General features: G+C 34.5%; 1 protein-coding gene across 1 annotated transcript in view; it reads left to right on the forward strand.

The window, feature by feature from the left end:
• The window catches only part of LOC114660144 (matrin-3-like), a 75146-nt gene that overhangs the window by 53671 nt on the left and 7684 nt on the right, over positions 1–13791 (forward strand). Inside the window, exons 12-19 of the mRNA XM_028812645.2 lie at positions 1922–2036; positions 5391–5410; positions 6074–6196; positions 7218–7343; positions 10233–10358; positions 11292–11422; positions 11773–12187; positions 12448–12760. Of these exons, the coding sequence (XP_028668478.2) occupies positions 1922–2036; positions 5391–5410; positions 6074–6196; positions 7218–7343; positions 10233–10358; positions 11292–11422; positions 11773–12187; positions 12448–12760 (1369 nt within the window). The remainder of the gene's footprint in view (positions 1–1921; positions 2037–5390; positions 5411–6073; positions 6197–7217; positions 7344–10232; positions 10359–11291; positions 11423–11772; positions 12188–12447; positions 12761–13791) is intronic.

Here is a 13791-nt window from a genome sequence, read left to right on the forward strand (position 1 = left end):
AATAATGATTAATCAGAAAATCAATACTTTTACCCAGGCCTAGTGGAAATTTACTATTGTGTGTCTTCATATCTTAGCTGCTTAATCATTGGCTCTATTGTTCAGCTTTTCTACACACTATATTGTGTGTATCTTAAATGCATCTTTGTGTTATGGGGGGAAACTAAAACTAAACAAAAGTACAGTAGAACTTCAGTTGTTGCTGTACACCAACTTACTTTGTTTTGAATAAAAGTGAAATCAACTTTGTTGGTCAGTTTTTGACTTATTGATCATTTTTCAGGAAATCTGTTTCATTACCTTGGGACCGTCATATGGACATTATCACCATGGGAGGTTGCCAGGTTTTCCTGGTATTTAGGAATGATGAAATCTTAATAAACTTCCAGTATTATTATGTTGGGAATATACCAGGTTCTATGTGTGAAGGAGTGAAAGTACTATTTACAACTAGTTTTGCGGGGCCAGACGTGATTCTCAAATGAGAATATACATCTTGGGACAACACATTAAAATGTGTATGGGGAATAGTGGTGAAATCCTGCACTGCAGAGGCTATACCCACAGTGCTTCTTCCTAAAATACCCAACCCCAGTTTCTCTAGTTGGTGCCTTTTAGACTGCTGCTGTTTTTTCAGGGACTGAGCAAAAGGTACTGAACAAAAGGCTTGATCCTGAGAGTTAATGAAAAATTAAAATAGCTGTTTTCCATTCAGGAGTTCAGTAGCACAAGGTAACTGAAGCTTAATAATAAATGTGCACATTGTAATGACAGAGGAGACAGACACACACATAGACCACTGCCTCTACTGGGTACCACATGTTGGAGAAGTACCTGTGTCTGCTATGATATCTTTCTGTGATTTGAACTATTGTATCACTATATGACATGACAACAGCAAATAGTTTACATACGCTTTATAGCCTATGAATATATTATGTTTAAACGCTACATCTATTTTGTTATGACATGTTTACATTTCTAATTAGTAACATTACATTAATTTAGTTATTAATTTAGACTTGCAGTCAGAAGGTGGGTATTGTGCTGTCCCATCTTTGCATCTACTGTTGGTGGTGGTAGTAGGCAGATTTGTTGATTCAGGTGTTTTGCATCACACGTTTTTATGTCTAATAGTGTTTTTTTTAGGAGACTTTCCTACTGTAGATGGTTCATCGTAAGCAGAAACTTGCTCTCTGTTGGACCAGGTTAACAAGAGCACTTCTGATCTTTGCAGTTCACCACCCCTACTCTGAGAGCTGCCTTCATGGTTTTGGATTGGTTTAGAAATGTGACACTTAGTGAGCTGTCTAACTATTCCCACTCAGTTTTAAGCACAATTCACTCATGGTTGTCTCCAGACATATATATTTTACATCTGGCTTCAGCGAGACTAATTTACAACTTATACAAAATGAAAACAAGTCAGATTTATTTGCTATGTCTTGTACCTATGGACTTGCATGTGTGTATCTTTTACTGCTTAGTTCATGTGCTTTGTTTAACTTCTAGTGATTGTAGGTGCAGCCCTCACTGTGCACACACAGTACATCAGTAACAGACTCGTGCTGTATTCATTTACTCAGTTTATACACCTTCTCTTTGAAATGGGTTTCAAATGTACAGTAAATTAAAAGTAGTCTTGACAATTTCAGCCTATTTTTACAAGAAATGTATGGTGGTTTTGTAGAGTTAACATAGAGAATCCTAGATGTCTTTGGGAGTCCTTGAAGACAGGTTCACAGAAGTAAATAGATTTAAACTTATGTTCTAAGTAGCGTTATTTTCAATAATTTCTGCTTTGATATTTATAAATACCATATAATTTTCTGGATGTGGGGTTTGTAAAAGAACTGAGTGTTTTTCATTATTGTGTCTTTTTGTGTGTTCCAAAACCCATTGTATTTCATTTATTTTACAGGAAGAAGAACTTGAGGCAGATTTTCCTGAAAACTTAGAGGATTTTGTTACTTTGGATGAGGTGGGAGATGTTGAAGCAGTTGAAACGTCAAGAAGAGAGTCAGGAATTTCTTCCAGTAAGCATGTGTTCATATATACAGTGGTGTGAAAAACTATTTGCCCCCTTCCTTATTTCTTATTCTTTTGCATGTTTGTCACACAAAATGTTTCTGATCATCAAACACATTTAACCATTAGTCAAATATAACACAAGTAAACACAAAATGCAGTTTGTAAATGGTGGTTTTTATTATTTAGGGAGAAAAAAAAATCCAAACCTACATGGCCCTGTGTGAAAAAGTAATTGCCCCCTGAACCTAATAACTGGTTGGGCCACCCTTAGCAGCAATAACTGCAATCAAGCGTTTGCGATAACTTGCAATGAGTCTTTTACAGCGCTCTGGAGGAATTTTGGCCCACTCATCTTTGCAAAATTGTTGTAATTCAGCTTTATTTGAGGGTTTTCTAGCATGAACCGCCTTTTTAAGGTCATGCCATAGCATCTCAATTGGATTCAGGTCAGGACTTTGACTAGGCCACTCCAAAGTCTTCATTTTGTTTTTCTTCAGCCATTCAGAGGTGGATTTGCTGGTGTGTTTTGGGTCATTGTCCTGTTGCAGCACCCAAGATCGCTTCAGCTTGAGTTGACGAACAGATGGCCGGACATTCTCCTTCAGGATTTTTTGGTAGACAGTAGAATTCATGGTTCCATCTATCACAGCAAGCCTTCCAGGTCCTGAAGCAGCAAAACAACCCCAGACCATCACACTACCACCACCATATTTTACTGTTGGTATGATGTTCTTTTTCTGAAATGCTGTGTTCCTTTTACGCCAAATGTAACGGGACATTTGCCTTCCAAAACGTTCAACTTTTGTCTCATCAGTCCACAAGGTATTTTCCCAAAAGTCTTGGCAATCATTGAGATGTTTCTTAGCAAAATTGAGACGAGCCCTAATGTTCTTTTTGCTTAACAGTGGTTTGCGTCTTGGAAATCTGCCATGCAGGCCGTTTTTGCCCAGTCTCTTTCTTATGGTGGAGTCGTGAACACTGACCTTAATTGAGGCAAGTGAGGCCTGCAGTTCTTTAGACGTTGTCCTGGGGTCTTTTGTGACCTCTCGGATGAGTCGTCTCTGCGCTCTTGGGGTAATTTTGGTCGGCCGGCCACTCCTGGGAAGGTTCACCACTGTTCCATGTTTTTGCCATTTGTGGATAATGGCTCTCACTGTGGTTCGCTGGAGTCCCAAAGCTTTAGAAATGGCTTTATAACCTTTACCAGACTGATAGATCTCAATTACTTCTGTTCTCATTTGTTCCTGAATTTCTTTGGATCTTGGCATGATGTCTAGCTTTTGAGGTGCTTTTGGTCTACTTCTCTGTGTCAGGCAGCTCCTATTTAAGTGATTTCTTGATTGAAACAGGTGTGGCAGTAATCAGGCCTGGGGGTGGCTACGGAAATTGAACTCAGATGTGATACACCACAGGTTATTTTTTTAACAAGGGGGCAATTACTTTTTCACACAGGGCCATGTAGGTTTGGATTTTTTTTCTCCCTAAATAATAAAAACCATCATTTAAAAACTGCATTTTGTGTTTACTTGTGTTATATTTGACTAATGGTTAAATGTGTTTGATGATCAGAAACATTTTGTGTGACAAACATGCAAAAGAATAAGAAATCAGGAAGGGGGCAAATAGTTTTTCACACCTATATACTTATACTTGTATAATACTTATTTTAAAATTTGTCAGATTTGTATAATGTGTACTTAGGGCTGCTGTCTTAATTTCAAGTGTTGAAAATATTAATTTGTGTGTTGCAATGTTTTTAAAGCTTTTGATTTGTGGAGCTGTTACTCTTTTAAAAGAGTTTGTAATCTGAATGTGTTTCTTTCAGAAATTCTAACTTGCCTTACATGCAGTGTGCCAAAATAAACCAACACATTTATAGATTATTCACCAAATTTTTTTTTATTTCCTTTTTTCTGCAAAGCACAGTTGTATAGGCTGTGAGATTCTGGACATTTCAAATGTTACGAAGTTAGAATGATTCATTGAGTGAGTCTGATCTTTGTCTTTATTGTGGTGATAGAGATTGTGCCTATCTGGGCAGAATTTGATGCAAAATGCAAATAAATTCTGGTCAGCTGGTGACCTTGCATCACTGGACACACTAATGCATTCATCAAAATTTGTTACTTGGCTAAATTAGAGAGACTGGTGTAAATATAAAATTAAAAAGAAGTCTTGAACAGTTGGAGTCCCAGCCAGGAAACCTTGTTTAATTGACCAGGGACAACGGAAAAACAAGTTAAGTTTCTAATAAGGTATAATCTGGAAGCTTGCTGTGTAAAAAGGGGCCCTAGGTCTAGGTGGTCCAACATGTTATGTCTGATTTCTGGTCTATGACTATCCTTTGTACAAGGGAATTGCTAGAGAGACTAAGCTAGTGGTGGGTTAAAGTGTCATTATGGTTGATCTTCAGATGTTTTTTCCTCAACTTTTCTATGAGGGAAGGAGAAAACTTTATTAATGACTATTTTTCCCTCCCACCTGCCCGATTGTTAGCACGCTTCAGATTCTACCAGAGTTGGCTAGATTTGTGTGTTTGACTGAAACTCAGCATACAAGTTTTTTGAACATAGGAGGAACTCAGGGTACGTAGACATAAAATATTTGGACATGGGGAGACCTTGCACAATATCCTTCATGGAGGTTTTGGGCTGGGAATTAAGACCAGCAATTTTAAGGCAATAAGTGCTATGCAGTATGTGACCATACCAGTCTGTTTGCCAAACCAAAAACTCGTCACAAGTATTGCAACATACTCTGTACAAAAATATAATTTTTATATATGTTTAAATATATGTAATTTTTAAAAAAAAAATATAATTTGGGAAGTGTTTCCAAGCTTTTAACATTTTTCTTTACTCAAAATACACCATGCTATGTTTGAATACCAGTGGACGTTTGTGCTTTTTCTTAAATGAAGGCATTTTCTAAGCCCATTTTTTTAAACTTGTTTAAACCAAATGCACTTTAGCTTTGTTATAGGTGTTGAGAACAAAATAGGTTCCAGGAATCGTTTGTTTTTTTTGTTAAATATCACAAATGAGATAGCATCTGTGTTTTTAAAATAAAAATTTAAAAAAAATGTCCTTTCCATGGCTGTATGCTTTGTTTTAATTGTCATTTTCTAACTTGGTTAATCCCGACAAGTGTCACAGGGTGTGCTGGAGCCTCTCTAGCATAGGGCATGGTTTATTTCACATTTTTATCCAAAATATCTTCTAAGCATGTAATTCACATGCTTCAACAGCTGAAACATTTGCAAGTTAAGTGACTTGCTTTGTGTGTGAAGTGTAAGAATGAATTGAAATTATGTTTTAAATACTTTATAACTATTATATTTTCTTATCTCTTTTTTGTAGAAGATCTCAAGTCGACAAAGGTTAGTACAGTGAATATTTAATTATTTACTAAAAGTATAAAAACAGAGTGAATATACTGTACTTTAAACTAATCATTTGAAATGACAAAGTTTCAGTTTTTGTTAATCACTTCTAATGGTTGCAGTCTGTTGTGTAATTTTAATGTTCATAATATAATGAGAATCGTGTTTTCGTTAATAGTTTGTAGTACCAAGAAGCTATCAAAATATATATTGTGCTTGAAATTATGAAAATTGTTCATGTTTAGCATAGCATTATTCTCTATAAGTAGAAACATGAAAAAGGATTACATTACAGCTAATCATAATGGCCACTATGTGCATTTTAAGAATGTTCATATATGTTTGCTTTTATATCTGTATAAAGAAATAGTTTGTAATGAGACAATAAAACCTGTGTGTGCCTGTATTAAAGAGGCATTGTGAATGTTAGTTTGTTATAAGAAGAAACTAAAATTCATAAGAGTACAGAAGACTGGAATTTACCTTTTTGAAATTGTGAACATACTTTTCCTCATTCACCTTTGACAGTGAAAAGTTTGAATGTTGTTCTTTTTATTAACTTTTTGTGATTTACTTAGTTTAAATCACATAGCATGTAATATGCCAGCAGTTTTAAAAGTTGATTAATATAGTTTTAAACTTAATTTGTATTTTTTTTAGGAAAGAAGAGTCGTCTCTGTAAGTCACTTTGTGAGGAAAAAAAACTTTGAGAAAGAAATTCTCAAACTTGCTGAACCATTTGGCAATGTAATAAACTACTTGATACTTGGTTATAAGAAGGTGGTAAGTATGATTCATAAATCTCAGTCTCTGTGAGTTCCATACATTTTCAGTGGTGACTCCCAAATGTCTGCTTGACACCCCAGCCTAATAGGCCTGTGTATTTACATATGTAGCTGGAATTTACAAAGGGGAAAACATTTACTATTGCAAATCCATTTTTTAATGACTCATTTGTAAGTGGTTAGTTTTAAAAATATCTATCTTAGGTTACGTGTGAGACAAGTTGCCTTACATTTCTTCATCAAGCATTTGTATACTTTCTGCACTTTTAATGTTTTTATACTTTACCATATTTCTGATTTTGGTGTTCTTATTGTAATGCCTTTGAAGTCATAACTTTAAAGAGCCTTTTCAATGTCAGTAATACTCATTTTAGCTTTATTAAGCATCAAAGAGTTAACACATCCTCTTTGTGTTTGATGGCCACTGGCTTGACACAATATGCTTAAACTGAGATACAAGATACAAGACGTTTATTGTCATATACACAGTAAAAGCACATGTTAAAACCATGTAATGAAATATAAACAAAAATAAACTTCTATGTCACCTGTTTTGCATGTTGTGAGAGCGGAGAAAAATCTTTAATCTCATGTTTTCATGTAGATCTGAGATAACAAGGTTTCTCATATAAAATATGTCTTTGGTGACCAATGGTGGAAGAACAGCAAACAATAGCAAAAACATCCATAAAAAAATGTACTTTACTCGTGTGATATAATCCATGTGTCAACTCCTGCAGTCGTATGATTACAATATCCCAAACACATGTTATTATTAAAGTAATAACCACAAAAATGCTTTTTATGTTGTTCAGCATTGGTCACTAAAGACACTTATTATATCAGAATATTTAACAAACTACATGGGGATAAGTGGATGGAGTATTCCTTTAAGGCAACTGCACCTCCATATAAATATTATACTGCCTTTTCAGTATCCCAAGTGACTGTTTAAGACAGCACCTTACATAATTTAAAAAATGTTTATCCCATGTGTGACTATTTTTTTTCTTTCAAAGGCTTTTTTGGAAATGCCATCAAGCGAGGCAGCAAGAAAAATGGTTGAATTTTACAATACAAATTCAGCTATGGTTTGTGGAGAAACGGCAAAGGTTCATCTGTCAAACACATATAAGACAATGAATGTAAGTTGTACTAATATTTTGAGTGAATAAATGAGCCAAGAAAATAAAAAAACAAAGGTTTGACTTAAGCCTGTATTAGATGATGTAACAGTCCCTCCATTTTGAATTTGTGTGTATACTGAAATGACATTTATTACTTACTCTGGGATGGACAAAAACAAACTGCAGAAAAATAAAAATTACTTTTTTGATAAAAGTAGCATTTAGTGATCAAAAGAAAAATGCTGAAACCTCTGAAGCGGGCTTATTTCCAAAGCCAGAGCAAAGACCCAATCAAGACTTAGTTCTTCAATATATTGCATTTTAAGAATATTAAAAAAGATTTCACAAAACATATAATCGCAATGTTATTAATAAAAAGCTGGCACGTTTCACACTGCCAACCAGGGCTGATAAATTATTTATGCACCTAGAATGCCCAGTGGGGGCTAGGTGGTCTTTTTGGCCTTGGAACCCTAATCTGTATGAATATTCCACTTGAAGAAAAATGTGAGACGTTTCCTCAAGATTGCTGGTTAGGAGATGTACCAGTTGCTTCATTAAGAAGATTTTCTGGTAAATGAAGCATTTTAATTCTCAGCAGAATAACTGTGTTTTTGTTGATGCATACCAGATGTTACCACCAAGTGGATAAACCATCCTTACATCAGTTATTGAATCCAGTTAATCCATTTCAGGGTTGTGAGGACTGACGCCCATGCTAGCAGGAATAGGTTCAAGGACACTGACACACACTAATGTATAATGGGACAATTTAAACTCTGCAGTTACCCTGACACATCATTAGAATATGACAGTTAAACTGGAGTCTCTGCATATTCTGCTCAGATACTGCCCAGACTAGCATTCAAAAGAATGACTGTGGAACTTTGAGGTATCGGCACTAATCATTTCTCCACTATGCTGATCTTTTGTATTATAAAACAGTCAGTGTTCTTCTTGTTCACTATAAAGTCTAATTTGTCAGAATGACAAGTAATAGAATTGTATAATACAGATCATTTGCAGCTTTAGCAGTTAGGATGTTCAGTGACAATGTAATATAAGAAGTGTATTGAACATTGTGAGCAAGTAGCACTTTTTTATTTTACTGTGCACTTTCCTTTGCCTAATGTTTATTTTGTGCACGGCAGTTTCTTTAATCCAGGTCTTCAAAATTCTCAAAGCAGTCTATAAAGCGGATGTACCAGAATTCTTTAAATTAAATATTGAATCTCTGTAGGAAATTAATTGGAAGCACATTTAAGACTGAAGCCAGGAATTTGTTCTTTACTCAAGGAATTGTGTGAAGCTGAAGTTGTGTAATTAAAACAATTTTGGATTACTTCAGTGTCAGCAACAGTATAAGAATTAGATATTTGGATACTCTAGTTGTTAGCTAAACAGAGAAGCTTGATGGACTGGGTAATCTATTTGTCAAACTTTTATGTTCTAATGCAAGTTGTTGTGACTCCAGTGTATAGAGTTCTATCATTGGTACAAAGTTCTATCATCAGTACAAAGATAACCAGTATAAAACTTTAATGTCTGAGGCCTTCCAGGACCCTACAAAGAAGACTAAACTTGAGAACTGTCAAACATAAGGTGGAACTACACTGGAGAGTTTCCTCATTCTCCATTCAAAAATACATTAGATTCAGAAAGTATTCAGACCCTTCACTTTCTGTACACTTTACTGTGTTAATAATAATTTAGTTTTAAATGGATAAGTTGATACTTTCGCCCTTCAAACTTCACACAGTAACCCATAATGACAAAGTAAAAACATGTTTTCATAAAGCTTTTATAATGTATTAAACTTGAGTGTATATTGTTGGGCATAAATGGCAGGTTTATCAACTTAAAATTAAAATGTGCAAATTAAAAAAGTATGCATCAAGACAATTGTCTAAACCTTGCATAAACACCAGGAGTGATTTGATAACAATGATGCAGAAATTGAGGATCTTCTAGACAGCAAATGGAAGTGGCAAAAATGATGTAATCCCACAACGGAAGCTTTAAGAATAATGTGCTGCTACCAGAGTCTGCTGCATTGCCCAGTGACTGCAACAGTTCTTTGCAATTGCGTGGAAGCAGATGTCTTAACCCTGCTTGAACACGCTTCAGATGTTTGTGTCATGAAGTAGACCACTCTGAACCTCTTTCTGGAGATCTTCAAGAGTCTAGAACTTCCATTAAATATTACAAAAAATGATAAGATTTACTTGGCCAGGTAACTAACCCAAACCCTAGCCAAAAACCATAGAATAGAAAGTTTGACATTGCATAAGCTGCTGTAGCATATGGAACATCTTTTATGGCATCACGTGATTCAGACATGTCATTATTTTTCTTCATTCATCATCTGCAGCCCTTTACACCAAACTGATGTCTTTTAATTACTCTTTATACTCCTTAAAATTCACAAGGCATAGCTACAGTGTGTGTTTGTTTATATGAACAATTCTGTTTATATGAATGTATATACAAGCTATGTCAAATATTAAATCCAAATCTGCATACTGTTTAGCAATATAAATGACCATGTGAATTTGGTATGCGTTTAAAATTGCTGCCAACGTTTACTAAAAAAAATGTTGTAAGCCTCTACCAGTGGATCTCAAAGAGGACACAAATAATGCATATCACACACAGTGAATGAAAAATGCTACAAATCATACACAGTAGATAAGTAGACTGTTGGTGTGTACCATGGTACATTTACATTGTTATGAATGGTTTAGTACATGTAATACTCATTTCTAATATGTATCGCCAATCCATCTGAATTACTGTTATTGTTTTCATAATGCATGGTGAATATTTTGGTTAATACCCATTTAGAAATCACTTTAATTACTGTCAGGTAGTCCTTTCCATAAGTATGTTTTTCTTTTATTTTTTTAGAATGTTGGACGGGTGGTATACTTGAAACCCCTGCCACCCACAAGATTTTTGGATAAGTACATCCTGAATCTTTCAAAATCCTTTGGAAAAGTTAGGATTTACTTAATTCTTCATGCACGAGATGAGGTACTTTTATATTTATATTACATTTTGGTTAATAATAAACTCAACAAACATCACTCAGACTTTCAATTTTGTGATAATAATGTCCCTCTAAAGCCATATTTATATTCTATAATGTGAATGTGTTTGTTTTGAGTGGGGTGTGTCATTCATGTTATATAGCTGGTCTGAGCATGTTTTATGTGGCTATAACAAAATGTTACACCTACGTAGTTTTCCTGCAATGGTCCTCACAAATATGCATGCAAGTGTAATGCTATGTTTATTAGTAGTATCTGCATTATTTATATGTCTGGTTAATGCTTTTAATGCAGTTAATGTACAAGACTAATATATGTTACTGCTGTTTACAGATACTGTATATTCTAACTGGTGGTGCTTAGGCAGGTTAGTGTCTTCCTCAGGGCAACAGAGTGAGTAACAACATTATCTCAACCATCCAGTGCATTAGCCAGTACACTACATGGCTACATTTGATTGTTATGGCTTCAAGCCATACTTTCTTTGGATTTTAAATTTTTTGCTCATCGGCATTAAGATGATCTCTTGACTCTGCTTAGCACAGGTTGTTAGAGAAAATGAGGTATTTTCCATAGAGTGGCTTAAATGTATGTCCTCGTAAGATCTCTGGAATAAGTCATGGAAACTGGTGCAAATATAGAAAACATTTTTTAAAAATGGTAAGAGAAAGGGCTGAATGGAGTTGGATATATCTTATGCATGTTTTGCTTTAAGTCCTTATCCTCTTTTTTCATTGTGCAATAACAGTTGTTTTATTAATAGCTTTTGTATTTCTTTGCTTTTCATTGTAATATATATGTAGTTATTTGCGAAATAATTTTTTTTAAAATTCTGTGCTTTGTCAACTAAACCATAGGTGCGATAATTATTTTTCAATGTTAAGAGAATATTCTTTGACTGTCAAACTGTTTTTAGGCTTTTGTTGAAATGGAGTCCTCAGATGCTGCTTATAGAATGGCAAATCATTACAGAGATAATCCAATATTGTTTTATGGAAGAAAGATTCGTATTTCCTTATGCAAAAAGTATAAGAAACTAACAAAAGGGTAAGAATCACATAAGTAAGTAATGGTTTCTTTTCAGCATGTGTGCTGAAACACCTCGTGTTTAATCTAATCTGATCTTTTATAAATAAATATAAATTACCCTTTTTCTTAATGTTGGTCATATGTTTTTTTTTTCCATCTACTGTTAATGTATTAAAACACAATGCATAATGCAATGTAACAAAAAAATTATTTTACTCAATGAAAATATGTGTAATTCGTTTGTTACAGTCTAAACATTTAGTTAGGTCATAAATCATTTTATGAATCTTGATATTAAATGTATGGAATTTTAATTTTCATGATATCTTTAAATAATTAGAGTTAATGTGTGTGTTTTATCTCTATAGGAAAAGACCTTCCTCACATTCATCTGAAACTGAAGAGCATCTTGATAAAGAGGAAATAGAAAGCAGCAAAGGCCATAGGGGACCTTCGAAGAGTAAGTTAAAAACAAAAGAAAAAGTTGGTACTTCTGAGAAAAGAACCCATAGCCATGAATCAAGAAGCAGTCAGAAGGTTGCAACTGAAAAAGAGGAAGGAGAATCTGAAATTAAAAAATTAAAAATGGAGGAGGATGACATGAAATTAGAAGAACACATAAATGAAGATCCTGACCAAGGCATTGTCTGTATCATGACAGAAGAAGAGGAGGGGAAACTGGAAGAAATTATTTTGGGGAATAGTAACACTTCAGAAACTTGTGGCAGTCCAAAGGACTCTGAGGCAAACACTGAGGCAGTAAATAAAGAAGTTGAAGATGACGTAAGTATCCACAGACAGGCAGGTTTTATATATTTTTAATAAAACCGCTCACAAAAGTCACTTGTGTTGAAATTTATACAGAGAAACAGTTATGTTCGGGATAAAAACTGTATAAGTAAATAAAAGAAAATACCATATATTGAAGCATTTATTTTTTTGATAGTATTAAATTTTTTTCTCATTTTACCCACAGCATAGACGACTACAGATAAGCAAACCTTACCAGTTTTGGAATGAAAAAGTTATTTTATGTATTTCAGAAACCTGATGTTGGTGAATGTGCAAATCAGGAGGCAGAATCTGAGAATTCCTTCTCAAACAGTGAGAATGTCACTACTGCTAAAGAAGAGAAGAAGCTAAATAAAGATAGTCTTCTGCAAAAATCAGATTCACATGTTATGACTGAGAACATCACAACAAATATGTGTAATACTGATTCATTAGAAATATCAGTCTCTCATGAAAAAGCCATGGAAGATTCATTAGTTGTTCCTAAATGTGAAAGAACAGTAGAGATGGGCAACAAACCAAAACATGAACCTGTAGGCCCTTACCAGCCCAAGAACCCTGTGGGTAAGATGTTATGGTTATCATTACAGCTAAACAAACTTAGGTTATTACTGTGTTGATTAGTCGTAGTTATTGAGTATAAACAAAAGACCACAGTAAAAATTAAACTAATGTGTTGCACACTCAGTAAATGCAATAAATATTTGCTTTACAGTTTCTGATAACAACAGATTTGTCACTTTTATTTTTTTTTTTTTTACTGTAGTTTAATGTTCTTCATATTTTGAGATGGAATAATAGGCAAGCAGGATAGGAGTGCAAAAAATGCTTTTTTATATGGCTATCACACTCTAATTTAATCTAATATATACATAGAAGTTCGTATACGTTCTCAAATGTTACGAATGCCATTTAATAAATATTGGGATTTTTCTTGCATTCAAAGCAATAAGGTAGATTACATTTTGCATTAATATTTGGATTGGAAGATAAAGCTTGTGGCTTTAGCACACGGTTTGACTATGTTAGATCCGTTGACTGTGAGTTCAGCACCTATATGCTACTCACGCAACCCACGTGCAGCCAAGACTTCTTTTAAGCCTAGAACAATGCTTTCTGCTAGGAAATGCATTGTTTGCCAGCAGCAATTATTCAGTTCAGATTCATCACTTATGTGTACACTTAAGTTTAAAAAAGGCTTGGTTGTCCATTTTGATCACAACCTTGTGGTTGCTTGACAGTATTCTAGTTTCACTATATCAGACTTGGCTTTACCTTTGCATTTTCTATATAATTTGGAGATGGCAGTTTGTGAGAAGTAATTATATGAAGACAACTTGTATATCTGGCTCAGTCTGATGGTTAGTTTCTCTTTTTGTTCTCCACAAAAAGGACAGCATGTCTTTTCTCTCTGTTTTCTTGTATGGCGTACCACTTGCAAATGCACCTGCATTGCTTGCTTTGGCTCAGCCGGGCTTTCAGCTATTGCAGTTTAACTTGAATTTACCTTAACATTCTCAGTGCATTCATTGTAGAGTGCTATGTATTCTCTGTGAGGCTAATATAAAGTAGTTCTGTTTCCACGTAATGTGAAG

Source organism: Erpetoichthys calabaricus, chromosome 11 (assembly GCF_900747795.2).
Source record: "Erpetoichthys calabaricus chromosome 11, fErpCal1.3, whole genome shotgun sequence".
In the NCBI taxonomy this organism is placed as follows: domain Eukaryota; kingdom Metazoa; phylum Chordata; class Cladistia; order Polypteriformes; family Polypteridae; genus Erpetoichthys; species Erpetoichthys calabaricus.